Source organism: Myotis yumanensis, unplaced genomic scaffold, assembly GCF_028538775.1.
Source record: "Myotis yumanensis isolate MYYU_CA2020_CCGP unplaced genomic scaffold, mMyoYum1.0.hap1 SCAF_23, whole genome shotgun sequence".
Taxonomy (NCBI): Eukaryota; Metazoa; Chordata; class Mammalia; order Chiroptera; family Vespertilionidae; genus Myotis; species Myotis yumanensis.
The window spans coordinates 11,785,244-11,810,439 of NW_027223774.1; the positions used below are offsets into that span (position 1 = coordinate 11,785,244).

At 45.8% G+C, this 25,196-nt stretch overlaps 2 protein-coding genes across 2 annotated transcripts; both read left to right on the forward strand.

The window, feature by feature from the left end:
- Positions 1–486: 486 nt before the first annotated feature.
- On the forward strand, positions 487–5,141 carry LOC138999914 (galectin-10-like). The gene is made up of 4 exons (XM_070402133.1): positions 487–588; positions 2,197–2,273; positions 2,767–2,977; positions 4,890–5,141. The coding sequence occupies exons 1-4, from the start codon at positions 574–576 to the stop codon at positions 5,001–5,003; spliced, it is 417 nt and encodes a 138-aa protein (XP_070258234.1). The 5' UTR covers positions 487–573; the 3' UTR covers positions 5,004–5,141.
- A 7,979-nt stretch (positions 5,142–13,120) lies between these two features.
- Positions 13,121–17,779, forward strand: LOC138999912 (galectin-10-like). The gene is made up of 4 exons (XM_070402131.1): positions 13,121–13,222; positions 14,831–14,907; positions 15,401–15,611; positions 17,528–17,779. The coding sequence occupies exons 1-4, from the start codon at positions 13,208–13,210 to the stop codon at positions 17,639–17,641; spliced, it is 417 nt and encodes a 138-aa protein (XP_070258232.1). The 5' UTR covers positions 13,121–13,207; the 3' UTR covers positions 17,642–17,779.
- The last annotated feature ends 7,417 nt before the right edge of the window (positions 17,780–25,196 follow it).

A 25,196-nucleotide genomic window follows, 5' to 3' on the forward strand; every position in this document is an offset into this window, starting at 1 on the left:
CGTGAAACAAAAAGGCTAAAACACTGTTGGCATTAACAGAGCCAAGGGACCTACTGTGGAAAAGAATTGAGACAAGACTTTATCTCTATCTCCAGGGCTGCTGAGGATCTATTCCTATGACCTCCCAGGACCTCTGGAAGGGAGTCCTTACCTCCGGGACCACCAAATCTTTGCCATTAATCAAGTCAGAAAAATGGGTACCTTTTGGGTGGGTTCTACTCTGAGGGATAAATACTTGGTGAGAGGCACGTAGGCTGGATTATAGACCCACTCACCCATCATTCCATCACCCTTATTCATGAATTTTTCCTGCTAATCTTTCCTCACCCACAGTTTCCTCACTGACGTTTCTATTGTATCACAACACGTCCTTTTCAAGGACAAGTTGTGATTGATTCTATTTATGATACCCCACACCTTCTCACCGGCTGGGGATCTGTCTAGAAGAGACTTAGAAACTGAAAGGAAGCCAGAGGGCGGGGCTTCCATAAATCATTTATAACCTGCCACTTGCAGACATCACACACACAACCAGACACAGTTCGGAAGAGCTTCCCAGCAGAAGGCACAACAATGGCAGCGATCCCGGTGAGTTGAACAGGAACAGCCTTCAGTGATCCCAGGTCCCGTAAGGGAAGGAGGAAACAGTCTGAGATTTTCTGAGATGAAAGTATTGGGAATGTTTTACTAGGGGTTGTGAATGTTTGGAAGAGAGAGGATGGGCCAGTGTAGCTACTGTCAGCATTTGGTGGTATCTGACAGAGGGTGAAGTCTATTGAAACACTGTGACTTTGTGTGGGAAGTGAACAGCTGACTGGGATGAGGGAGTGTGAGCATGGGTGCAAGGGGGTGACATTGCACGTTTGTCTTCATGCCTCTGAGTATGTGTGTGTAGTGCAGCTGGGGCAGTGGTTGAACAGCTATGCATGTTATCGTGAGTACTAGTGTTGAGAGGTATGTGTGAGACGGTGAGTTCCATGTCTTTGTGTATCTGTGTGTGTATGATGATCTATGATTGCATGTTGAACTATGAACATGTGTGTAGTTGTGTCTGTTTCTGATGGTTCTCCCATATACAGTAGTGACTGATTAAGCAGCTGTGGTTCTGTTCCTGTGTATCATTGTGGCTCCTGGTGGGCAGAACTGGAGGTCTTGGGGAGAGTGGGTTTCCCAGGACTCCTCCAGAGCATTAATGAGAGCAGAATGAGCCAGTCCTCAGATGCCTCTTCTCAAGAAGGCTGGGGGAAAGAGAACTCCGACTGTGGGGCATAGGAGCTCCTGTCTGAATCAGCACACAGTGACCCCTGCTCCTGCCTCAGGTCTCCTCCCCCAGCCAGTCCTTCCTTTGTCCTAACAAAAAAATGGTAGGAGATCCTGACTCTCTGGGAAGGTGATTGGGAGAATTGGTTTCAGAGAATGGATCACCTGATGATGGAAGGAACAAAACCAGCTTCAGTCCAGACAAAGCTTACAGTTGTTATGAGGGAGCAACCTGTAATTCTATCTAATTCCTTTCCTGTCTCCCACCCTGTGTGCAGGTACTGACTCTCCTCAGCAACTTGTGCATATTCATGAAATGACACCATTGCCCCTGAAAATTCTGATGCATATACATGCCACACTCAGGAGTCTCCTTTTCCATTATTTCCCTCGCCCTTTAAACAACTATCTTATATTGGAGTGAATTTTTATATTTTATACTTTTACATTCTAAAGTCTTATCTTCACAGTTTCAGATAAAAACTGGTGGGAGGGTAGTATCCGAGAAAGGGCCCTCCCCTTCTGCTAAGTCACCCCTGTCAGACCCTATACCTGCCAGTGACCATGCTGAAGGTTTTACATGTATTAGCTCAGCTATTCCTGAGAACATCCTATGAAATATGAATTTTTATAATCCTTCTTGTACTGAGAAAATGGAAGCAGGGAGCATTCAAGCAATGGAACTCAGTTCTCATTGGTTGTAAGAGGCAGAATCCGCATTAGAATCCAGGCCACCTGGCTTTAGAACTCTTGCTGTTAACTTCAACCGTATCATTTCTTCAAAGACACAGAGACCTGCCTGTGGTGAGGTGGGAAGAAGTGGGTCCTGAGAGGATGTCTTTCGAAGTATAACCTGCTTTGCCACTGGGAACTGTTACAGGATGGGAGACGACACCTGGCCTTACCCCTCTCAACCACTCTTGTCTCCCATGGCAGGTCCCATATACAAAATATGTATCCTTGTCTGTTGGTTCTTTCGTGAAAATCAAAGGGACATTTGTCATGCCTTTCAAGTGAGTATCTGTAGCCCATGGGGAGGAGAAGTGAGATTATTAGAGCTTTGGGGGTCACTTGATGCATGACTGAGGTTGACGTTTGTAATTATTGTAATGGTAGCACAATGCAGATGCAGGTTCTTGAGACCCATATGGTGTCAGGCATTAAAACTACAGGTGCATGACTGTGGGCAAGTGTTGAAGTCTGGGGGCTGGGGTCACTCAGGCATTGGAGCTGAGGTTGGTTATCAATAGGACACAGTATTTCCAGGGCAAGAAAAGTAGCCCCAGGCCAGTGACTGCTGCTCAGTGTGAGTCCTGGGCTAAGAGACGAGGCATCTCCCCAGCCTGGGCAGGACAAGCTGAAGCAGCCCCATAGGAACACGTACTGCAGTCTCACCCAGCAAGGCCTTCCTTCCAGCAGGAGTTGGGGAGGATGTGGATATGTGTGTTGAATGTGGTCCCCCATGAGTTACTGTCCTACTTAACATGCTGCCTGCTTTGCCTTCAGCATGAACCCAGAACTGCAGGTGGATTTCCACACTAAAACTGAAGTGAACACACACATTGCCTTCCATTTCCGAGTGTTATGTGACAGATATGTGGTGATGAACAGCCGTCAGGGTGAGAACTGGGATGAAGAAGTGAGGAGCTCTGTTATTTCCTTTGAGAATGGCCAACCCTTTGAACTGGGCATCTTGGTGCTGTCAACGGAGTACCAGGTGAGTGTGCCAGGAACATCTACTACCATCCTGTGGCTCTCAGGGCTCTCACAGGAGCACACAGCTCTCCTTGGCCTGGCCCCCAGAGTCACTTGTGGTTCATCGCCTGCCTCTCTCATCACACAGCACCCTCTGCTTGTACTGCCATGCTCAGGTCCTTTTCCAAATCTAAGCAGGTCAAGATCAGCCCACATGCCTTATTCTCCAGGGTGGAGAAGTTCCTGTCTTCACTCACAACCATCGTTTCTACCTATGCTCTCATTCCTTCAGTTTTCATGTAGGAGATTGTTAAAATGTGCATATAACTAATTATAATCAGTCTAAAATTAAGTCTTTCCTACATTGCCAAACCCAGTCCCTCTCTCCAGAGCAACAATTCCTAATTCCTTTATGCTCCTTCCAGAGATACTATATGCTTGTTCAAGTCTATGTATCTATGTATCTATGTATCTATCTATCTATCTATCACTTATCTCTATATGCTTCCATGTTTAAACAAAGAGGTTATAAGTTACTCTAGAAATCACACATTGATATCTAGATTTTACTTGTTGTCAAAGAATGTATGTTAGAGAAACTCACATCATTCTATTTGTGATGCCCCAACATTATTTAATGTTTACATAACATTTCAATAGAAGCATTGTCAGAATAATTTAACTTGGCTCTTATTCATGCACATTTAGGGGGCTTCCATATTTTGCTCTTATGAACGATGCTTCATTCTATATCAATTTTGGTCACTATTAACCTCCCTATTCTTATAAAGGAGGATAATTTCAGAGGAATTGAATAACTGGTTCAAAAAGGCTATGCATTTTAAATTTGAAAAATTAAGACCTAAAAAGTTCAGTATTTCTCCATAGCCACACCCATAAAGGGTATGTTTAAGCCTTCTATCATTGGAGAAGCAAAAAGATTTCATGGCCTGTGACTGAAGTGAGGCATTGTTCCATTTTTATAAGCTTAATAAAAATGTCCTCATTTTAATCATATGTACTATTCCTTCCCTTCAGGAACATTCAAGTTTTGGTTCAGTGGTTAAAGCATTGGCCTGCACTCTGAGGGTCTCAGGTTAGATTCTTGGTCAATGGCACGTATCTGGGTTACAGGTTCAATAACCCAGCCCCAAGAAGGCTAATGAGAAGTCAACCAATTGAATCTCACATTTCTCTCTCTCTCTCTTTCTCTCTCTCTCTCTCTCTCTCTCTCTCTCTCTCTCTCCTCCTTCCTTCCACCCTCGCGCTATAAAAAATAGGAAAAAAAGAGTTTTATTCTTTACTTTTACCACCCATCAGGAGTAAACAGCAGTAACATTTAGCAGAGCTAAACCGAATGCACTCAATAAACACTTAATGACCAATTAGCCCAGTGGTTCTCAACCTTGGCTGCACATTAGAATCACCTGGGAAACTTTTTAAAATCCTGATTTCTGGGCCTCCTCCTCCGGAAATTCTGTTTCTTCGTTGCTAATGTTGTGGCCCCACCCCATAACAAAGAAATAGAATTTCCGGAGGAGGAGGCCCAGAAATCAGGATTTTAAAAAAGATTCCCAGGTGATTCTAATGTGCAGCCAAGGTTGAGAACCACTGAATTAGCCTATGATACTCTATGCAAGACCCAGACTCCCAAATCATGAAACAGATCCTGGCCAGAGGGAAGCCCAGGCAGACATAGACACTGCGACCTAATGTGCTAACATAAGTGGAAGAATGAGAGAATCTCAGGAAATAGGGTGAATAACTGTCTGAAATCGTCACAAAAGGAACGCTATAAAAAGAACAGGTGTGTTGGGTTTTAGAGTGTGACTAGGACTTTCTGGTGGATGGTGCATGTGTAGGATAGAAACGGAAAGGAAGACGGCAAGTTTGTTTGGTGGCATGCTATATTTCTGACACGTACTGTCTTCCAGGTAACAGTAAATGGTCGCCAATGTTACACTTTTCCCCATCGACTTGACCCAGCATCTGTGAAGATGATCCAGGTGTGGAGAGACATCTCCCTGACCTCAGTGACTGTCACTTAGAGAAGGATGTGACCAGACTCCCCGTTGTCAAGGAGATCCCTCCACCTAAGTGACTCTGTGGTTCCCAGAGCTCACTAACAACATGGGTTCTCACCCTTCCCCCACACTCGGTCATTAAAACTTCTGAAAACATAACAAGATTTGCTTCTTGCTTTAGAGGGAAATGAGAGAGGGGAAAATAGAGTATGTGGTTATCAGCAAGAGGGGTGTGACAATATTGTGGGAGAAATCAGGGTATCAAAGTGGATAAACATTTCTCTGATACAAGGAGTGAGTATCAGGCTCATGAAATATCTGAAGAGACATTGGAACCATATTCTCATGATGTAGTGCTTAGGATATGTTAGAAACTCCGGAGCAAAATCGTTCCCCAATTTCACATAGCTAAACTAAGACTTTAGGCTTCTCTCTAGTGCTATAATTGGTGATTTGATGAAGGAACTTTGTATTTTGAGGAAAATCAGGTGAAAAGTCTTAATTGTTCCTTTATGCTAAGAATTTTTAATTTATATTGACACTGTCTGGTTTTGTGTAAGATACACTGGAAAATAAAGAAAATGACAAGGCCAGCACTTACAATTTCTTTTAACCCTCACCTGAGGATATATTTTTATTGATTTTGACAGAGAGAGAGAGAGAAAGAGGAGAGAGAGAGAGAGAGAGAAACATCAATTGGTTGCCTCCCATATGTGCTCTGACTGGGAGCTGAGCCTGCAACCTTTTGGTGTACAGGATGATGTTCCAATCAACTGAGCCCCCAGCCAGGGTGCACTTAAAAAATTGTAATCCAAGGACTATTTGAAGAACCAAAAAATTTTTCCCAAAGATTTTTCTATTATTCAAACAATTGCAAGATTTTTCCAATTTATATGGGCAGACGCCTGGGGCATGTTTCATAATAATTGTCACCATTTTAGACCAGGGAGGATAAAAATTGTTATTAAAACAAGAACAATGTATACACCCGGATGCAGCGACAAGATTCTGGTTTTGATGTTGTCTCACTTAGTCATTACAGAATAACAAACCTCCCCAAAACATATTGGTTTAAAACAATAATTTATTATTATCTCCGTTTTGCAGGATTATTGCTCTTATATGGGTAGCGTATTATCTGGCCTTAATCAAATTGCAGTGGGAAGTGAAGTTTTCTGATGGAAGCTTTCCTCATATCTGATACTTCACTTGGGCTGGCTGACACAGCTGGGGGCTGGCTGGTTATTTCTCTCTTCACATGACCTTCATGGTTGTCTTAGACCTCTTCAAATCACAGAGATCTCAGGGGTTTGGGACTGGCTTCTGCCACAGAGAACCCTTGAAAAGACTCAAGCAGAAGATGCAAGGTGTAATGGGACCTAACTCTAGAAGTCATGCAGTGTGACTCCCAACATATCCTATTGTTCAAACATGAGTGAGAGAGACGGCCATAGTTATGTGGAGAAGACTACACCAGGGAAAGCGTATGTTGCCTGTGATACATGACAAGTCATCTTAGACTAGTACTGTTCCACCATCAGGCTCCAGAGACATTCACACTTCCCACATACCCCCAAATCTGACACTTCCCAAGGAATTCCCAAGTGTAATACAATAACAGTAACAACTCAAGACAGAAGTTCAGGATTTCACCATTTAAACCAGGACCTGGTGCTCACGAAGTGAACTGAGTATAGCTTCTCAGGTGCAGTTCCTTTCAATGTGTGCACTAATGGGGCAAAACACATCATACATGCCAAACCTACATGCTGAAACAGACACAGAATAAATGCAATCCACATTTTCAGAGGCATAAATAGGAGGTGTATAGCAGCCGCAGCTTCATATCACATAGGACACCCAGTCAGGCTCATATCTACCCTTCTCTCTATGACTGTTTTGTCTGTAGCGATTGAGTCCACCCTCCATTCTCAGCTTCTTTGAGTTCTTGCCAAGATGTCAGAATGACAACTCCAGGGCCTCTGATTGATCATCAGCTTCTTAGCAAGTCCAGAGCACCACTTAGCAGACCCAATACTCAGAAGACACTATTCCTAAAAACATACCAAGGCAGATTTAAGAAAGTGGGGAGGAGGGGGTCAAAGAGAGGGAAAGGGGAACATGTGTAATACTTTCAACAACAAAAATAAAACAGAGCCTGGTACATCAAAACAAAGGAAAGTCTTCTGGAAATGGCCTCTTTGTCCACAAGGACTACCTCCACCTTCCAATCCCCCATTTATCACTTACCCACTCTGTGCCCCTCTGTCAGTCCCTCCACTCTCCAAGTTTACACTGCCTGAGTCCCACCCCTGTTCCTTCCCTTGGACCCCTTACCTTATCCTTCTTTCCATAACTGACCCTGATCCTCCCCCAACCGTCTATATCATTATGCCCTTTACCTTCTAATCCAGATTCACCCTGGAATTAGAATCAATCCTGTGGTTCTGGTGTTTATTATCATTTTAATTGCTTAGAAACCTTTGCTTGGTCACATAGCATTAGACCATGCTCACGTCAGCCTGTGTGTGTGAGTGCATCGGGCCCCAGCTGGTACAGCCAGATCAGGAGCTCCTCATCCTCAGTACAGGCAGATGGAGTAGACAGGAACGTTCTCAGCTTGGTGGCCCGTGGCCCCCTGGGGTCTGGGTCTGGGAACCCAGGGAGGGTGGTGACTGTAAATTGGGGAAAGTCCTGGCCTTCAGCTTCCACCTCTCACAGAGCCGGTGAAGAACTGCGGTCACTCAGAGATGAGTGCCATGAGGATTCAGGGGACATGGGTGCAGGGCCCCCTCAGCAAGCATCCCTCATCCTGAGAGGTGTTCAGACAGACTCTCCTGTTGGCCTCCATCAAAGCACAGCACGATGGATCTTTCCCTCAACCTGGCCTCCGCTCTGAGTTCTGTGCTCCGTTGTTCCCGGTTTAGCAGGAAGCCAGAGGTGTGACGCTGGGGTGAATGAATTACAGGTGCAGGTGTAGGGAGCCACCAGGAGGGTAGAGGCTCTGTGTGTCTCCCGGATGCTCCTCCCAGATGAAGTCCTGCTCACAGCTCGGTACTGTGTCTGGGGGAACGGAGGCAAAATGGGACCCTGGTGCATGGACTCCACATCCTTTCAGGACAAAGTGCTGCTGCAGGTGGTTGGCCTGCGGTGGGCAGGGACTTGCCCGCAACCACAGGGTGAATGTGCGAGGGTGTGGAAGTGGGCACTTTCCCACCTGAATGACCATGTTCTGTTCTGGCAGTGAGTGTGGAGGGCGCCCTACCTGTGGTGCGCACGCGCGGGTCACTGCCGCTGGGGGCAGGTGGCGCTCAGGCTTCCTCTCCAGATAAGCGCCAGGTTCCAGTGACTCCTCCACCTGCAGAAGATTCTGGGACACTGATCGCCTCTGTCCAGGGTCCTGGGCTTTATTTTCCTGCCCAAAGACCAACTCCTCCATCCAAGCGGGGCGGTTCCAGACCCTCCAGGCTCTGGGGCATCTTTTCCTCACTTGGGATCTCTTGGGATAAGCGTTGGACACCAATGTCCTGCCTCAACCCGGCCCCTTCTTAGGAAGCTGGGCTTCTGTGACTTGAGTCCCTCCCCATGCGCTGTAGTTTGGAGAGTCCAGGACCTCGGGAAGGGCCTCCACGTCTGCTGGGCTGAACGCGGACAGTGGAAACGTCCTCAAAGAGGCGACATGGAAGTGGGTGACAGGGCCGTCGTGGGTTGAGGCACTCACGGATTTGCTGGTGCAGAGGGCGGGCATGGCGCAGATCCTTGGGTCAGGCGAGTTTGAGTAGCATTCAGGGCTCATCAGACTTGGGATTTGGTGTTTGATTTTCAAATCAGATTATATGGACACTTCTAAGAGTGGACACAGAAAATACATGCAAATGGCGACCTCAAAAATGTCCCACCACGTTTCAATGGGGAAAACATTGCGTTTGGCTCCCAATTATTTGCTTCATGTGTGTACTTTCACACACGAGAATGTTTTTCAGTGAAAATGTTTTAAAGATGTTTTCAAATTTTCTGCCAAAATATTTGGCAAAAGCGTTTAACCATTGAAATGTGAAGCCACCCACTGAATGGAATCTCGGTGAGCAGTCATGGACTCTGTAGACTAGGGTTTCCTCCAGCTGTCATTTGATTTTCCTTTTGCGCATCCATGATGGGAAACACAAATATTTGGTGTGAGGATCTGTTTACTCTTCTTCTTCTTAATCATAGGTAATTAATGTAAGTTAAGTTTCATTTTTAATCTTTGAATGTATCCATACTTTATTTTCTTTTTACAAAAAAATGTTTTAATTGATTTCAGAGAGAGGAAGTGAGAGGGAGAGAAAGCTACAAACATCAAAGGTGAGAGAATCATTGATCAGCTGCCTGGAGGACAACCACTACTGGGGATGGAGCCTGCACCCTGGTCATGTGACTGAATTGACCTGGTGACGTCTTCGTTCATGGTTGGACCCTCAACCACTGAGACAAACCGGCCAGGGCCTCTGTAAATTTCTAAAACCAAATACCTACGTTCTCGCCTTACAGTGTTTGACATTTTACAATAGACTGTCAAGTCAAGAGAACAATTTCTAATGGGCGGAGTCAGCCTGACAAAGCAGGAATAACCTGGGGTAGGGAGGTGTGAAACTCCGCCCCTCCTCTCCCATGATCCACCTCAGCTCCTCCCAGGCGGTGCCCAGTGGGAATTAAATCCAGGCCTGCCTCTCTGGGCTCACATCCTCTCAGAGCACAGCGTTGTGTGGACCGCCTCGTCAGAGCCGCGGCTGCAGGCCAATTTTGAGGACAGAGGACAGAGGACTGAGAATTTGGGAAGGGCACGTCTGTCTGCCTGTCTGCTTTGTTGACTTCCTCCTTTTTTTGGAGGACACACACACACACACACACACACACACACACACACTGCTCCCTCCACTGCTGTAGTCATAAGAGGGGCCAGAGAGTCCAGGGAGCGGCAGGATTCTCAACCAGAGGGCTCCTGGGAGAGTGCGTCGTGTCTGGCTCCTCCCCTGAACGGTCCCCAGTTCTGAGATATATTTCCGCAATGTTTGGCAGTTGTCAGTGTGACGATCTTGCACACCTGTATCAGATTCACTGCTAGGTATTTGGTCTTCCAGACCCTTCATTCTCAAATTGGATCCGGTTCACCTCCACTTCCTTCCTGGATACGGCTGCTGCTGATGTCAATAAACAGAGAGCAACTGCTCTGGCAAGGACCTGTGCTGGTAGCAGAATGCATAGCTGCCAAAGAGACAGTTTAGTCGAGGGCAAGGGACAGACATGAAAGGAATAAGTATTGAACTCTTTTTTAAAGTGCATGTAGAGACCCGAAGGGAGTCGGTAATAGGAGACTTGACATAATCTCAGGAGTGAGTGAGTGGGTGAGTGCCCCAAGGAAGTGCTTTTTGGACTGACACCTGGCAGAAGAGGCCGTGATCCATAGTTCATTGCATAAATGATGTGTGTGTGTACGTGTGTGTGTGCGCGCGCGCCCACGTGCACGCGCGCGTACACGCGCGAGTTCTAAATGTCTTTAGTGGTAGCTGTGGGGCATCTGTGATGATGTCAATGAACTTAAGTAATTTAGTAAGTATCCAATCAACTCTTACAATTCAGGACCCACACGTGGTTGTCTGAAGTTCCTGCTCCAGGCTGCTTTGAGCACACTGAATGTAAGCAGGCAGGAGTCTTTGTGCAGGCCTGATTGATGGGATGTGAAATGTGCATCAGTTGGTAATTCCTGATACAAACTGTTTCAAATTCCTCTTCACATGCAACCCAAATCCAGACCCAGTTACAAACCACAGCTGCACTTTGATAGGTTCTTCCCTCAGCCCTGGGCCATGTGGTGAATGGTTTTACTCCAAAATCGGTGCTCCTCTTGCCCCTCTAGACTCCTAAGCCTCAGTCCACTACCTGACCCAGCCCCCATCCCAGGGTGGAAGGGGACTTGGGCAAGTAATGAAAAGTTTTCCTTCTGATTTCCAGATTTAAGTCTTAAGCTTTTTACTATTTGGAGACTGATTTTTCAACATTGTTAATGAAACCTTCTTACTACATAAATGAAAATATGAAACTCTCATGTTCGTTCCCATGTGCTGTTTTTTGGTCATTTGGACCAAATCTGATTAAAATCGTCATATGATCCTGAATTTATGTACCTGGACTTCATTTTCCAGGAGAGAAATTAGGCTTCAGAGCAAGCATTTGTGTGGTCACACGTGGGTGATTGCAGGTGTGGGCAGGTCAAAGGGCTCAGAAACATGGGTCCTACCACATCACGGCCCAAGGAACATGCTGGAAAATAGCAAGTTGAACAAGTACTAGCAGCCAGTTCCTGTGGCTGTGCTGGATCTGAAAACAATCCAACCTCCAGGGGAGAACTTGCTTCCACAGGCTTTTCAGTCCTGAGTGGACACTTTTTTCACAGGAAGAGGATTAGGCCTGGAGTGGATAAACCTATGGCCCACCAGTAATGTATGGGTTGCTGACTGCAAGCAGGAACAATTTCACAACACAAGGTGATTGTGAGACTGTTTATTAAAGTTGTGGGTAGTGAAATAAGGGAAGGGCTTAGGATAGATGAAGCAACAGGAGAGCCCAGGCGGGGATGCTTGGTGTCATTGGAAACGTTCTCAGGAAGATGTGGACCTAGGCGGGGCTGCTTGGGGTCACTAGAAACGTAATCAGGAAAGTATGGACCTAGGTGGGGCTCCTTGGGGTCACTAGAAACATAATCAGGAAAACATGGATGAGGTTGGGCTGCATGGAGTCACTAGAAACGTAATCAGGAAGATGTGGACCAGGTGGGGTTCCTTGGGTTCACTACAAAGGCTATCAGGAAGAAGTGGACCAAGGTGGGGCTGCTTGGGTTCACTAGAAATGTTATCAGTAAGACATGGCCGAAGGTCAGGCTGCCTTTTGCTCACTGGAACATCAGAGAAAGGTGGGGCTGGAGACTGGTTCACCGGAGTCCCTCAGAGTTTAGGTCATGCACACTCTGGGGCAGGGGTCCTTAAACTATGGCCCGCGGGCCACATGCAAATACAGATATTGTATTAGTTCCCGTTTTGTGTTTTTACTTCAAAATAAGATATGTGCAGTGTGCATAGGAATTTGTTCATAGTTTTTTAAAACTATAGTATGGCCCTCCAATGGTCTGAGGGACAGTGAACTGGCCCCCTGTTTAAAAAGTTTGAGGACCCCTGCTCTGGGGGAATGTTCCAGTTGCCCACTGGAACCCAGCCCTTGGCCTCCCTTTGCTCTTGCCATCACCACACTGCTGTCTGTGTCTATGGGTTATGCATCTATGTTCTTTGGCTAATCCCTTCACCTTCTTTCATCTACTCCTTCTGGCAAGTGTTAGTCTGTTCCATGTATCCATGCCTCTGTTTCTATTTTGTTCATCAGTTTATTTTGTTCATTATGTTCCACTTGGAAATCTTAATGTTGAAAACATTCTGATTTAACTAGTTTTTATTGTTTCATTTAACTTTTTTAAATGACTCTAAGACGTGTCATTAATTGGGTTGCTATAATTTATGAATAGGTCATCATGATTAAATCATACTTATTCAAGTGTTATTATTACAAAGAATTTTTCATCTTAAATGTCCAATCTTGATTGAGGTATGTTGGAAGTTCACCAAGAGCGTGAAACAAAAAGGCTAAAACACTGTTGGCATTAACAGAGCCAAGGGACCTACTGTGGAAAAGAATTGAGACAAGACTTTATCTCTATCTCCAGGGCTGCTGAGGATCTATTCCTATGACCTCCCAGGACCTCTGGAAGGGAGTCCTTACCTCCGGGACCACCAAATCTTTGCCATTAATCAAGTCAGAAAAATGGGTACCTTTTGGGTGGGTTCTACTCTGAGGGATAAATACTTGGTGAGAGGCACGTAGGCTGGATTATAGACCCACTCACCCATCATTCCATCACCCTTATTCATGAATTTTTCCTGCTAATCTTTCCTCACCCACAGTTTCCTCACTGACGTTTCTATTGTATCACAACACGTCCTTTTCAAGGACAAGTTGTGATTGATTCTATTTATGATACCCCACACCTTCTCACCGGCTGGGGATCTGTCTAGAAGAGACTTAGAAACTGAAAGGAAGCCAGAGGGCGGGGCTTCCATAAATCATTTATAACCTGCCACTTGCAGACATCACACACACAACCAGACACAGTTCGGAAGAGCTTCCCAGCAGAAGGCACAACAATGGCAGCGATCCCGGTGAGTTGAACAGGAACAGCCTTCAGTGATCCCAGGTCCCGTAAGGGAAGGAGGAAACAGTCTGAGATTTTCTGAGATGAAAGTATTGGGAATGTTTTACTAGGGGTTGTGAATGTTTGGAAGAGAGAGGATGGGCCAGTGTAGCTACTGTCAGCATTTGGTGGTATCTGACAGAGGGTGAAGTCTATTGAAACACTGTGACTTTGTGTGGGAAGTGAACAGCTGACTGGGATGAGGGAGTGTGAGCATGGGTGCAAGGGGGTGACATTGCACGTTTGTCTTCATGCCTCTGAGTATGTGTGTGTAGTGCAGCTGGGGCAGTGGTTGAACAGCTATGCATGTTATCGTGAGTACTAGTGTTGAGAGGTATGTGTGAGACGGTGAGTTCCATGTCTTTGTGTATCTGTGTGTGTATGATGATCTATGATTGCATGTTGAACTATGAACATGTGTGTAGTTGTGTCTGTTTCTGATGGTTCTCCCATATACAGTAGTGACTGATTAAGCAGCTGTGGTTCTGTTCCTGTGTATCATTGTGGCTCCTGGTGGGCAGAACTGGAGGTCTTGGGGAGAGTGGGTTTCCCAGGACTCCTCCAGAGCATTAATGAGAGCAGAATGAGCCAGTCCTCAGATGCCTCTTCTCAAGAAGGCTGGGGGAAAGAGAACTCCGACTGTGGGGCATAGGAGCTCCTGTCTGAATCAGCACACAGTGACCCCTGCTCCTGCCTCAGGTCTCCTCCCCCAGCCAGTCCTTCCTTTGTCCTAACAAAAAAATGGTAGGAGATCCTGACTCTCTGGGAAGGTGATTGGGAGAATTGGTTTCAGAGAATGGATCACCTGATGATGGAAGGAACAAAACCAGCTTCAGTCCAGACAAAGCTTACAGTTGTTATGAGGGAGCAACCTGTAATTCTATCTAATTCCTTTCCTGTCTCCCACCCTGTGTGCAGGTACTGACTCTCCTCAGCAACTTGTGCATATTCATGAAATGACACCATTGCCCCTGAAAATTCTGATGCATATACATGCCACACTCAGGAGTCTCCTTTTCCATTATTTCCCTCGCCCTTTAAACAACTATCTTATATTGGAGTGAATTTTTATATTTTATACTTTTACATTCTAAAGTCTTATCTTCACAGTTTCAGATAAAAACTGGTGGGAGGGTAGTATCCGAGAAAGGGCCCTCCCCTTCTGCTAAGTCACCCCTGTCAGACCCTATACCTGCCAGTGACCATGCTGAAGGTTTTACATGTATTAGCTCAGCTATTCCTGAGAACATCCTATGAAATATGAATTTTTATAATCCTTCTTGTACTGAGAAAATGGAAGCAGGGAGCATTCAAGCAATGGAACTCAGTTCTCATTGGTTGTAAGAGGCAGAATCCGCATTAGAATCCAGGCCACCTGGCTTTAGAACTCTTGCTGTTAACTTCAACCATATCATTTCTTCAAAGACACAGAGACCTGCCTGTGGTGAGGTGGGAAGAAGTGGGTCCTGAGAGGATGTCTTTTGAAGTATAACCTGCTTTGCCACTGGGAACTGTTACAGGATGGGAGACGACACCTGGCCTTACCCCTCTCAACCACTCTTGTCTCCCATGGCAGGTCCCATATACAAAATATGTATCCTTGTCTGTTGGTTCTTTCGTGAAAATCAAAGGGACATTTGTCATGCCTTTCAAGTGAGTATCTGTAGCCCATGGGGAGGAGAAGTGAGATTATTAGAGCTTTGGGGGTCACTTGATGCATGACTGAGGTTGACGTTTGTAATTATTGTAATGGTAGCACAATGCAGATGCAGGTTCTTGAGACCCATATGGTGTCAGGCATTAAAACTACAGGTGCATGACTGTGGGCAAGTGTTGAAGTCTGGGGGCTGGGGTCACTCAGGCATTGGAGCTGAGGTTGGTTATCAATAGGACACAGTATTTCCAGGGCAAGAAAAGTAGCCCCAGGCCAGTGACTGCTGCTCAGTGTGAGTCCTGGGCTAAGAGACGAGGCATCTCCCCAGCCTGGGCAGGACAAGCTGAAGCAGCCCCATAGGAACACGTACTGCAGTCTCACCCAGCAAGGCCTTCCTTCCAGCAGGAGTTGGGGAGGATGTGGATATGTGTGTTGAATGTGGTCCCCCATGAGTTACTGTCCTACTTAACATGCTGCCTGCTTTGCCTTCAGCATGAACCCAGAACTGCAGGTGGATTTCCACACTAAAACTGAAGTGAACACACACATTGCCTTCCATTTCCGAGTGTTATGTGACAGATATGTGGTGATGAACAGCCGTCAGGGTGAGAACTGGGATGAAGAAGTGAGGAGCTCTGTTATTTCCTTTGAGAATGGCCAACCCTTTGAACTGGGCATCTTGGTGCTGTCAACGGAGTACCAGGTGAGTGTGCCAGGAACATCTACTACCATCCTGTGGCTCTCAGGGCTCTCACAGGAGCACACAGCTCTCCTTGGCCTGGCCCCCAGAGTCACTTGTGGTTCATCGCCTGCCTCTCTCATCACACAGCACCCTCTGCTTGTACTGCCATGCTCAGGTCCTTTTCCAAATCTAAGCAGGTCAAGATCAGCCCACATGCCTTATTCTCCAGGGTGGAGAAGTTCCTGTCTTCACTCACAACCATCGTTTCTACCTATGCTCTCATTCCTTCAGTTTTCATGTAGGAGATTGTTAAAATGTGCATATAACTAATTATAATCAGTCTAAAATTAAGTCTTTCCTACATTGCCAAACCCAGTCCCTCTCTCCAGAGCAACAATTCCTAATTCCTTTATGCTCCTTCCAGAGATACTATATGCTTGTTCAAGTCTATGTATCTATGTATCTATGTATCTATGTATCTATCTATCTATCACTTATCTCTATATGCTTCCATGTTTAAACAAAGAGGTTATAAGTTACTCTAGAAATCACACATTGATATCTAGATTTTACTTGTTGTCAAAGAATGTATGTTAGAGAAACTCACATCATTCTATTTGTGATGCCCCAACATTATTTAATGTTTACATAACATTTCAATAGAAGCATTGTCAGAATAATTTAACTTGGCTCTTATTCATGCACATTTAGGGGGCTTCCATATTTTGCTCTTATGAACGATGCTTCATTCTATATCAATTTTGGTCACTATTAACCTCCCTATTCTTATAAAGGAGGATAATTTCAGAGGAATTGAATAACTGGTTCAAAAAGGCTATGCATTTTAAATTTGAAAAATTAAGACCTAAAAAGTTCAGTATTTCTCCATAGCCACACCCATAAAGGGTATGTTTAAGCCTTCTATCATTGGAGAAGCAAAAAGATTTCATGGCCTGTGACTGAAGTGAGGCATTGTTCCATTTTTATAAGCTTAATAAAAATGTCCTCATTTTAATCATATGTACTATTCCTTCTCTTCAGGAACATTCAAGTTTTGGTTCAGTGGTTAAAGCATTGGCCTGCACTCTGAGGGTCTCAGGTTAGATTCTTGGTCAATGGCACGTATCTGGGTTACAGGTTCAATAACCCAGCCCCAAGAAGGCTAATGAGAAGTCAACCAATTGAATCTCACATTTCTCTCTCTCTCTCTTTCTCTCTCTCTCTCTCTCTCTCTCTCTCTCTCTCTCTCCTCCTTCCTTCCACCCTCGCGCTATAAAAAATAGGAAAAAAAGAGTTTTATTCTTTACTTTTACCACCCATCAGGAGTAAACAGCAGTAACATTTAGCAGAGCTAAACCGAATGCACTCAATAAACACTTAATGACCAATTAGCCCAGTGGTTCTCAACCTTGGCTGCACATTAGAATCACCTGGGAAACTTTTTAAAATCCTGATTTCTGGGCCTCCTCCTCCGGAAATTCTGTTTCTTCGTTGCTAATGTTGTGGCCCCACCCCATAACAAAGAAATAGAATTTCCGGAGGAGGAGGCCCAGAAATCAGGATTTTAAAAAAGATTCCCAGGTGATTCTAATGTGCAGCCAAGGTTGAGAACCACTGAATTAGCCTATGATACTCTATGCAAGACCCAGACTCCCAAATCATGAAACAGATCCTGGCCAGAGGGAAGCCCAGGCAGACATAGACACTGCGACCTAATGTGCTAACATAAGTGGAAGAATGAGAGAATCTCAGGAAATAGGGTGAATAACTGTCTGAAATCGTCACAAAAGGAACGCTATAAAAAGAACAGGTGTGTTGGGTTTTAGAGTGTGACTAGGACTTTCTGGTGGATGGTGCATGTGTAGGATAGAAACGGAAAGGAAGACGGCAAGTTTGTTTGGTGGCATGCTATATTTCTGACACGTACTGTCTTCCAGGTAACAGTAAATGGTCGCCAATGTTACACTTTTCCCCATCGACTTGACCCAGCATCTGTGAAGATGATCCAGGTGTGGAGAGACATCTCCCTGACCTCAGTGACTGTCACTTAGAGAAGGATGTGACCAGACTCCCCGTTGTCAAGGAGATCCCTCCACCTAAGTGACTCTGTGGTTCCCAGAGCTCACTAACAACATGGGTTCTCACCCTTCCCCCACACTCGGTCATTAAAACTTCTGAAAACATAACAAGATTTGCTTCTTGCTTTAGAGGGAAATGAGAGAGGGGAAAATAGAGTATGTGGTTATCAGCAAGAGGGGTGTGACAATATTGTGGGAGAAATCAGGGTATCAAAGTGGATAAACATTTCTCTGATACAAGGAGTGAGTATCAGGCTCATGAAATATCTGAAGAGACATTGGAACCATATTCTCATGATGTAGTGCTTAGGATATGTTAGAAACTCCGGAGCAAAATCGTTCCCCAATTTCACATAGCTAAACTAAGACTTTAGGCTTCTCTCTAGTGCTATAATTGGTGATTTGATGAAGGAACTTTGTATTTTGAGGAAAATCAGGTGAAAAGTCTTAATTGTTCCTTTATGCTAAGAATTTTTAATTTATATTGACACTGTCTGGTTTTGTGTAAGATACACTGGAAAATAAAGAAAATGACAAGGCCAGCACTTACAATTTCTTTTAACCCTCACCTGAGGATATATTTTTATTGATTTTGACAGAGAGAGAGAGAGAAAGAGGAGAGAGAGAGAGAGAGAGAAACATCAATTGGTTGCCTCCCATATGTGCTCTGACTGGGAGCTGAGCCTGCAACCTTTTGGTGTACAGGATGATGTTCCAATCAACTGAGCCCCCAGCCAGGGTGCACTTAAAAAATTGTAATCCAAGGACTATTTGAAGAACCAAAAAATTTTTCCCAAAGATTTTTCTATTATTCAAACAATTGCAAGATTTTTCCAATTTATATGGGCAGACGCCTGGGGCATGTTTCATAATAATTGTCACCATTTTAGACCAGGGAGGATAAAAATTGTTATTAAAACAAGAACAATGTATACACCCGGATGCAGCGACAAGATTCTGGTTTTGATGTTGTCTCACTTAGTCATTACAGAATAACAAACCTCCCCAAAACATATTGGTTTAAAACAATAATTTATTATTATCTCCGTTTTGCAGGATTATTGCTCTTATATGGGTAGCGTATTATCTGGCCTTAATCAAATTGCAGTGGGAAGTGAAGTTTTCTGATGGAAGCTTTCCTCATATCTGATACTTCACTTGGGCTGGCTGACACAGCTGGGGGCTGGCTGGTTATTTCTCTCTTCACATGACCTTCATGGTTGTCTTAGACCTCTTCAAATCACAGAGATCTCAGGGGTTTGGGACTGGCTTCTGCCACAGAGAACCCTTGAAAAGACTCAAGCAGAAGATGCAAGGTGTAATGGGACCTAACTCTAGAAGTCATGCAGTGTGACTCCCAACATATCCTATTGTTCAAACATGAGTGAGAGAGACGGCCATAGTTATGTGGAGAAGACTACACCAGGGAAAGCGTATGTTGCCTGTGATACATGACAAGTCATCTTAGACTAGTACTGTTCCACCATCAGGCTCCAGAGACATTCACACTTCCCACATACCCCCAAATCTGACACTTCCCAAGGAATTCCCAAGTGTAATACAATAACAGTAACAACTCAAGACAGAAGTTCAGGATTTCACCATTTAAACCAGGACCTGGTGCTCACGAAGTGAACTGAGTATAGCTTCTCAGGTGCAGTTCCTTTCAATGTGTGCACTAATGGGGCAAAACACATCATACATGCCAAACCTACATGCTGAAACAGACACAGAATAAATGCAATCCACATTTTCAGAGGCATAAATAGGAGGTGTATAGCAGCCGCAGCTTCATATCACATAGGACACCCAGTCAGGCTCATATCTACCCTTCTCTCTATGACTGTTTTGTCTGTAGCGATTGAGTCCACCCTCCATTCTCAGCTTCTTTGAGTTCTTGCCAAGATGTCAGAATGACAACTCCAGGGCCTCTGATTGATCATCAGCTTCTTAGCAAGTCCAGAGCACCACTTAGCAGACCCAATACTCAGAAGACACTATTCCTAAAAACATACCAAGGCAGATTTAAGAAAGTGGGGAGGAGGGGGTCAAAGAGAGGGAAAGGGGAACATGTGTAATACTTTCAACAACAAAAATAAAACAGAGCCTGGTACATCAAAACAAAGGAAAGTCTTCTGGAAATGGCCTCTTTGTCCACAAGGACTACCTCCACCTTCCAATCCCCCATTTATCACTTACCCACTCTGTGCCCCTCTGTCAGTCCCTCCACTCTCCAAGTTTACACTGCCTGAGTCCCACCCCTGTTCCTTCCCTTGGACCCCTTACCTTATCCTTCTTTCCATAACTGACCCTGATCCTCCCCCAACCGTCTATATCATTATGCCCTTTACCTTCTAATCCAGATTCACCCTGGAATTAGAATCAATCCTGTGGTTCTGGTGTTTATTATCATTTTAATTGCTTAGAAACCTTTGCTTGGTCACATAGCATTAGACCATGCTCACGTCAGCCTGTGTGTGTGAGTGCATCGGGCCCCAGCTGGTACAGCCAGATCAGGAGCTCCTCATCCTCAGTACAGGCAGATGGAGTAGACAGGAACGTTCTCAGCTTGGTGGCCCGTGGCCCCCTGGGGTCTGGGTCTGGGAACCCAGGGAGGGTGGTGACTGTAAATTGGGGAAAGTCCTGGCCTTCAGCTTCCACCTCTCACAGAGCCGGTGAAGAACTGCGGTCACTCAGAGATGAGTGCCATGAGGATTCAGGGGACATGGGTGCAGGGCCCCCTCAGCAAGCATCCCTCATCCTGAGAGGTGTTCAGACAGACTCTCCTGTTGGCCTCCATCAAAGCACAGCACGATGGATCTTTCCCTCAACCTGGCCTCCGCTCTGAGTTCTGTGCTCCGTTGTTCCCGGTTTAGCAGGAAGCCAGAGGTGTGACGCTGGGGTGAATGAATTACAGGTGCAGGTGTAGGGAGCCACCAGGAGGGTAGAGGCTCTGTGTGTCTCCCGGATGCTCCTCCCAGATGAAGTCCTGCTCACAGCTCGGTACTGTGTCTGGGGGAACGGAGGCAAAATGGGACCCTGGTGCATGGACTCCACATCCTTTCAGGACAAAGTGCTGCTGCAGGTGGTTGGCCTGCGGTGGGCAGGGACTTGCCCGCAACCACAGGGTGAATGTGCGAGGGTGTGGAAGTGGGCACTTTCCCACCTGAATGACCATGTTCTGTTCTGGCAGTGAGTGTGGAGGGCGCCCTACCTGTGGTGCGCACGCGCGGGTCACTGCCGCTGGGGGCAGGTGGCGCTCAGGCTTCCTCTCCAGATAAGCGCCAGGTTCCAGTGACTCCTCCACCTGCAGAAGATTCTGGGACACTGATCGCCTCTGTCCAGGGTCCTGGGCTTTATTTTCCTGCCCAAAGACCAACTCCTCCATCCAAGCGGGGCGGTTCCAGACCCTCCAGGCTCTGGGGCATCTTTTCCTCACTTGGGATCTCTTGGGATAAGCGTTGGACACCAATGTCCTGCCTCAACCCGGCCCCTTCTTAGGAAGCTGGGCTTCTGTGACTTGAGTCCCTCCCCATGCGCTGTAGTTTGGAGAGTCCAGGACCTCGGGAAGGGCCTCCACGTCTGCTGGGCTGAACGCGGACAGTGGAAACGTCCTCAAAGAGGCGACATGGAAGTGGGTGACAGGGCCGTCGTGGGTTGAGGCACTCACGGATTTGCTGGTGCAGAGGGCGGGCATGGCGCAGATCCTTGGGTCAGGCGAGTTTGAGTAGCATTCAGGGCTCATCAGACTTGGGATTTGGTGTTTGATTTTCAAATCAGATTATATGGACACTTCTAAGAGTGGACACAGAAAATACATGCAAATGGCGACCTCAAAAATGTCCCACCACGTTTCAATGGGGAAAACATTGCGTTTGGCTCCCAATTATTTGCTTCATGTGTGTACTTTCACACACGAGAATGTTTTTCAGTGAAAATGTTTTAAAGATGTTTTCAAATTTTCTGCCAAAATATTTGGCAAAAGCGTTTAACCATTGAAATGTGAAGCCACCCACTGAATGGAATCTCGGTGAGCAGTCATGGACTCTGTAGACTAGGGTTTCCTCCAGCTGTCATTTGATTTTCCTTTTGCGCATCCATGATGGGAAACACAAATATTTGGTGTGAGGATCTGTTTACTCTTCTTCTTCTTAATCATAGGTAATTAATGTAAGTTAAGTTTCATTTTTAATCTTTGAATGTATCCATACTTTATTTTCTTTTTACAAAAAAATGTTTTAATTGATTTCAGAGAGAGGAAGTGAGAGGGAGAGAAAGCTACAAACATCAAAGGTGAGAGAATCATTGATCAGCTGCCTGGAGGACAACCACTACTGGGGATGGAGCCTGCACCCTGGTCATGTGACTGAATTGACCTGGTGACGTCTTCGTTCATGGTTGGACCCTCAACCACTGAGACAAACCGGCCAGGGCCTCTGTAAATTTCTAAAACCAAATACCTACGTTCTCGCCTTACAGTGTTTGACATTTTACAATAGACTGTCAAGTCAAGAGAACAATTTCTAATGGGCGGAGTCAGCCTGACAAAGCAGGAATAACCTGGGGTAGGGAGGTGTGAAACTCCGCCCCTCCTCTCCCATGATCCACCTCAGCTCCTCCCAGGCGGTGCCCAGTGGGAATTAAATCCAGGCCTGCCTCTCTGGGCTCACATCCTCTCAGAGCACAGCGTTGTGTGGACCGCCTCGTCAGAGCCGCGGCTGCAGGCCAATTTTGAGGACAGAGGACAGAGGACTGAGAATTTGGGAAGGGCACGTCTGTCTGCCTGTCTGCTTTGTTGACTTCCTCCTTTTTTTGGAGGACACACACACACACACACACACACACACACACACACTGCTCCCTCCACTGCTGTAGTCATAAGAGGGGCCAGAGAGTCCAGGGAGCGGCAGGATTCTCAACCAGAGGGCTCCTGGGAGAGTGCGTCGTGTCTGGCTCCTCCCCTGAACGGTCCCCAGTTCTGAGATATATTTCCGCAATGTTTGGCAGTTGTCAGTGTGACGATCTTGCACACCTGTATCAGATTCACTGCTAGGTATTTGGTCTTCCAGACCCTTCATTCTCAAATTGGATCCGGTTCACCTCCACTTCCTTCCTGGATACGGCTGCTGCTGATGTCAATAAACAGAGAGCAACTGCTCTGGCAAGGACCTGTGCTGGTAGCAGAATGCATAGCTGCCAAAGAGACAGTTTAGTCGAGGGCAAGGGACAGACATGAAAGGAATAAGTATTGAACTCTTTTTTAAAGTGCATGTAGAGACCCGAAGGGAGTCGGTAATAGGAGACTTGACATAATCTCAGGAGTGAGTGAGTGGGTGAGTGCCCCAAGGAAGTGCTTTTTGGACTGACACCTGGCAGAAGAGGCCGTGATCCATAGTTCATTGCATAAATGATGTGTGTGTGTACGTGTGTGTGTGCGCGCGCGCCCACGTGCACGCGCGCGTACACGCGCGAGTTCTAAATGTCTTTAGTGGTAGCTGTGGGGCATCTGTGATGATGTCAATGAACTTAAGTAATTTAGTAAGTATCCAATCAACTCTTACAATTCAGGACCCACACGTGGTTGTCTGAAGTTCCTGCTCCAGGCTGCTTTGAGCACACTGAATGTAAGCAGGCAGGAGTCTTTGTGCAGGCCTGATTGATGGGATGTGAAATGTGCATCAGTTGGTAATTCCTGATACAAACTGTTTCAAATTCCTCTTCACATGCAACCCAAATCCAGACCCAGTTACAAACCACAGCTGCACTTTGATAGGTTCTTCCCTCAGCCCTGGGCCATGTGGTGAATGGTTTTACTCCAAAATCGGTGCTCCTCTTGCCCCTCTAGACTCCTAAGCCTCAGTCCACTACCTGACCCAGCCCCCATCCCAGGGTGGAAGGGGACTTGGGCAAGTAATGAAAAGTTTTCCTTCTGATTTCCAGATTTAAGTCTTAAGCTTTTTACTATTTGGAGACTGATTTTTCAACATTGTTAATGAAACCTTCTTACTACATAAATGAAAATATGAAACTCTCATGTTCGTTCCCATGTGCTGTTTTTTGGTCATTTGGACCAAATCTGATTAAAATCGTCATATGATCCTGAATTTATGTACCTGGACTTCATTTTCCAGGAGAGAAATTAGGCTTCAGAGCAAGCATTTGTGTGGTCACACGTGGGTGATTGCAGGTGTGGGCAGGTCAAAGGGCTCAGAAACATGGGTCCTACCACATCACGGCCCAAGGAACATGCTGGAAAATAGCAAGTTGAACAAGTACTAGCAGCCAGTTCCTGTGGCTGTGCTGGATCTGAAAACAATCCAACCTCCAGGGGAGAACTTGCTTCCACAGGCTTTTCAGTCCTGAGTGGACACTTTTTTCACAGGAAGAGGATTAGGCCTGGAGTGGATAAACCTATGGCCCACCAGTAATGTATGGGTTGCTGACTGCAAGCAGGAACAATTTCACAACACAAGGTGATTGTGAGACTGTTTATTAAAGTTGTGGGTAGTGAAATAAGGGAAGGGCTTAGGATAGATGAAGCAACAGGAGAGCCCAGGCGGGGATGCTTGGTGTCATTGGAAACGTTCTCAGGAAGATGTGGACCTAGGCGGGGCTGCTTGGGGTCACTAGAAACGTAATCAGGAAAGTATGGACCTAGGTGGGGCTCCTTGGGGTCACTAGAAACATAATCAGGAAAACATGGATGAGGTTGGGCTGCATGGAGTCACTAGAAACGTAATCAGGAAGATGTGGACCAGGTGGGGTTCCTTGGGTTCACTACAAAGGCTATCAGGAAGAAGTGGACCAAGGTGGGGCTGCTTGGGTTCACTAGAAATGTTATCAGTAAGACATGGCCGAAGGTCAGGCTGCCTTTTGCTCACTGGAACATCAGAGAAAGGTGGGGCTGGAGACTGGTTCACCGGAGTCCCTCAGAGTTTAGGTCATGCACACTCTGGGGCAGGGGTCCTTAAACTATGGCCCGCGGGCCACATGCAAATACAGATATTGTATTAGTTCCCGTTTTGTGTTTTTACTTCAAAATAAGATATGTGCAGTGTGCATAGGAATTTGTTCATAGTTTTTTAAAACTATAGTATGGCCCTCCAATGGTCTGAGGGACAGTGAACTGGCCCCCTGTTTAAAAAGTTTGAGGACCCCTGCTCTGGGGGAATGTTCCAGTTGCCCACTGGAACCCAGCCCTTGGCCTCCCTTTGCTCTTGCCATCACCACACTGCTGTCTGTGTCTATGGGTTATGCATCTATGTTCTTTGGCTAATCCCTTCACCTTCTTTCATCTACTCCTTCTGGCAAGTGTTAGTCTGTTCCATGTATCCATGCCTCTGTTTCTATTTTGTTCATCAGTTTATTTTGTTCATTATGTTCCACTTGGAAATCTTAATGTTGAAAACATTCTGATTTAACTAGTTTTTATTGTTTCATTTAACTTTTTTAAATGACTCTAAGACGTGTCATTAATTGGGTTGCTATAATTTATGAATAGGTCATCATGATTAAATCATACTTATTC

Bases quoted from the DNA above. Each gene is read 5' to 3' on its own strand.
- LOC138999914 (XM_070402133.1), top strand. The intron at 2,274-2,766 runs GTGAGTATCTGT...CTTTGCCTTCAG, and splicing joins ACATTTGTCATGCCTTTCAA to CATGAACCCAGAACTGCAGG. The intron at 2,978-4,889 runs GTGAGTGTGCCA...ACTGTCTTCCAG, and splicing joins TGCTGTCAACGGAGTACCAG to GTAACAGTAAATGGTCGCCA.
- LOC138999912 (XM_070402131.1), top strand. The intron at 14,908-15,400 runs GTGAGTATCTGT...CTTTGCCTTCAG, and splicing joins ACATTTGTCATGCCTTTCAA to CATGAACCCAGAACTGCAGG. The intron at 15,612-17,527 runs GTGAGTGTGCCA...ACTGTCTTCCAG, and splicing joins TGCTGTCAACGGAGTACCAG to GTAACAGTAAATGGTCGCCA.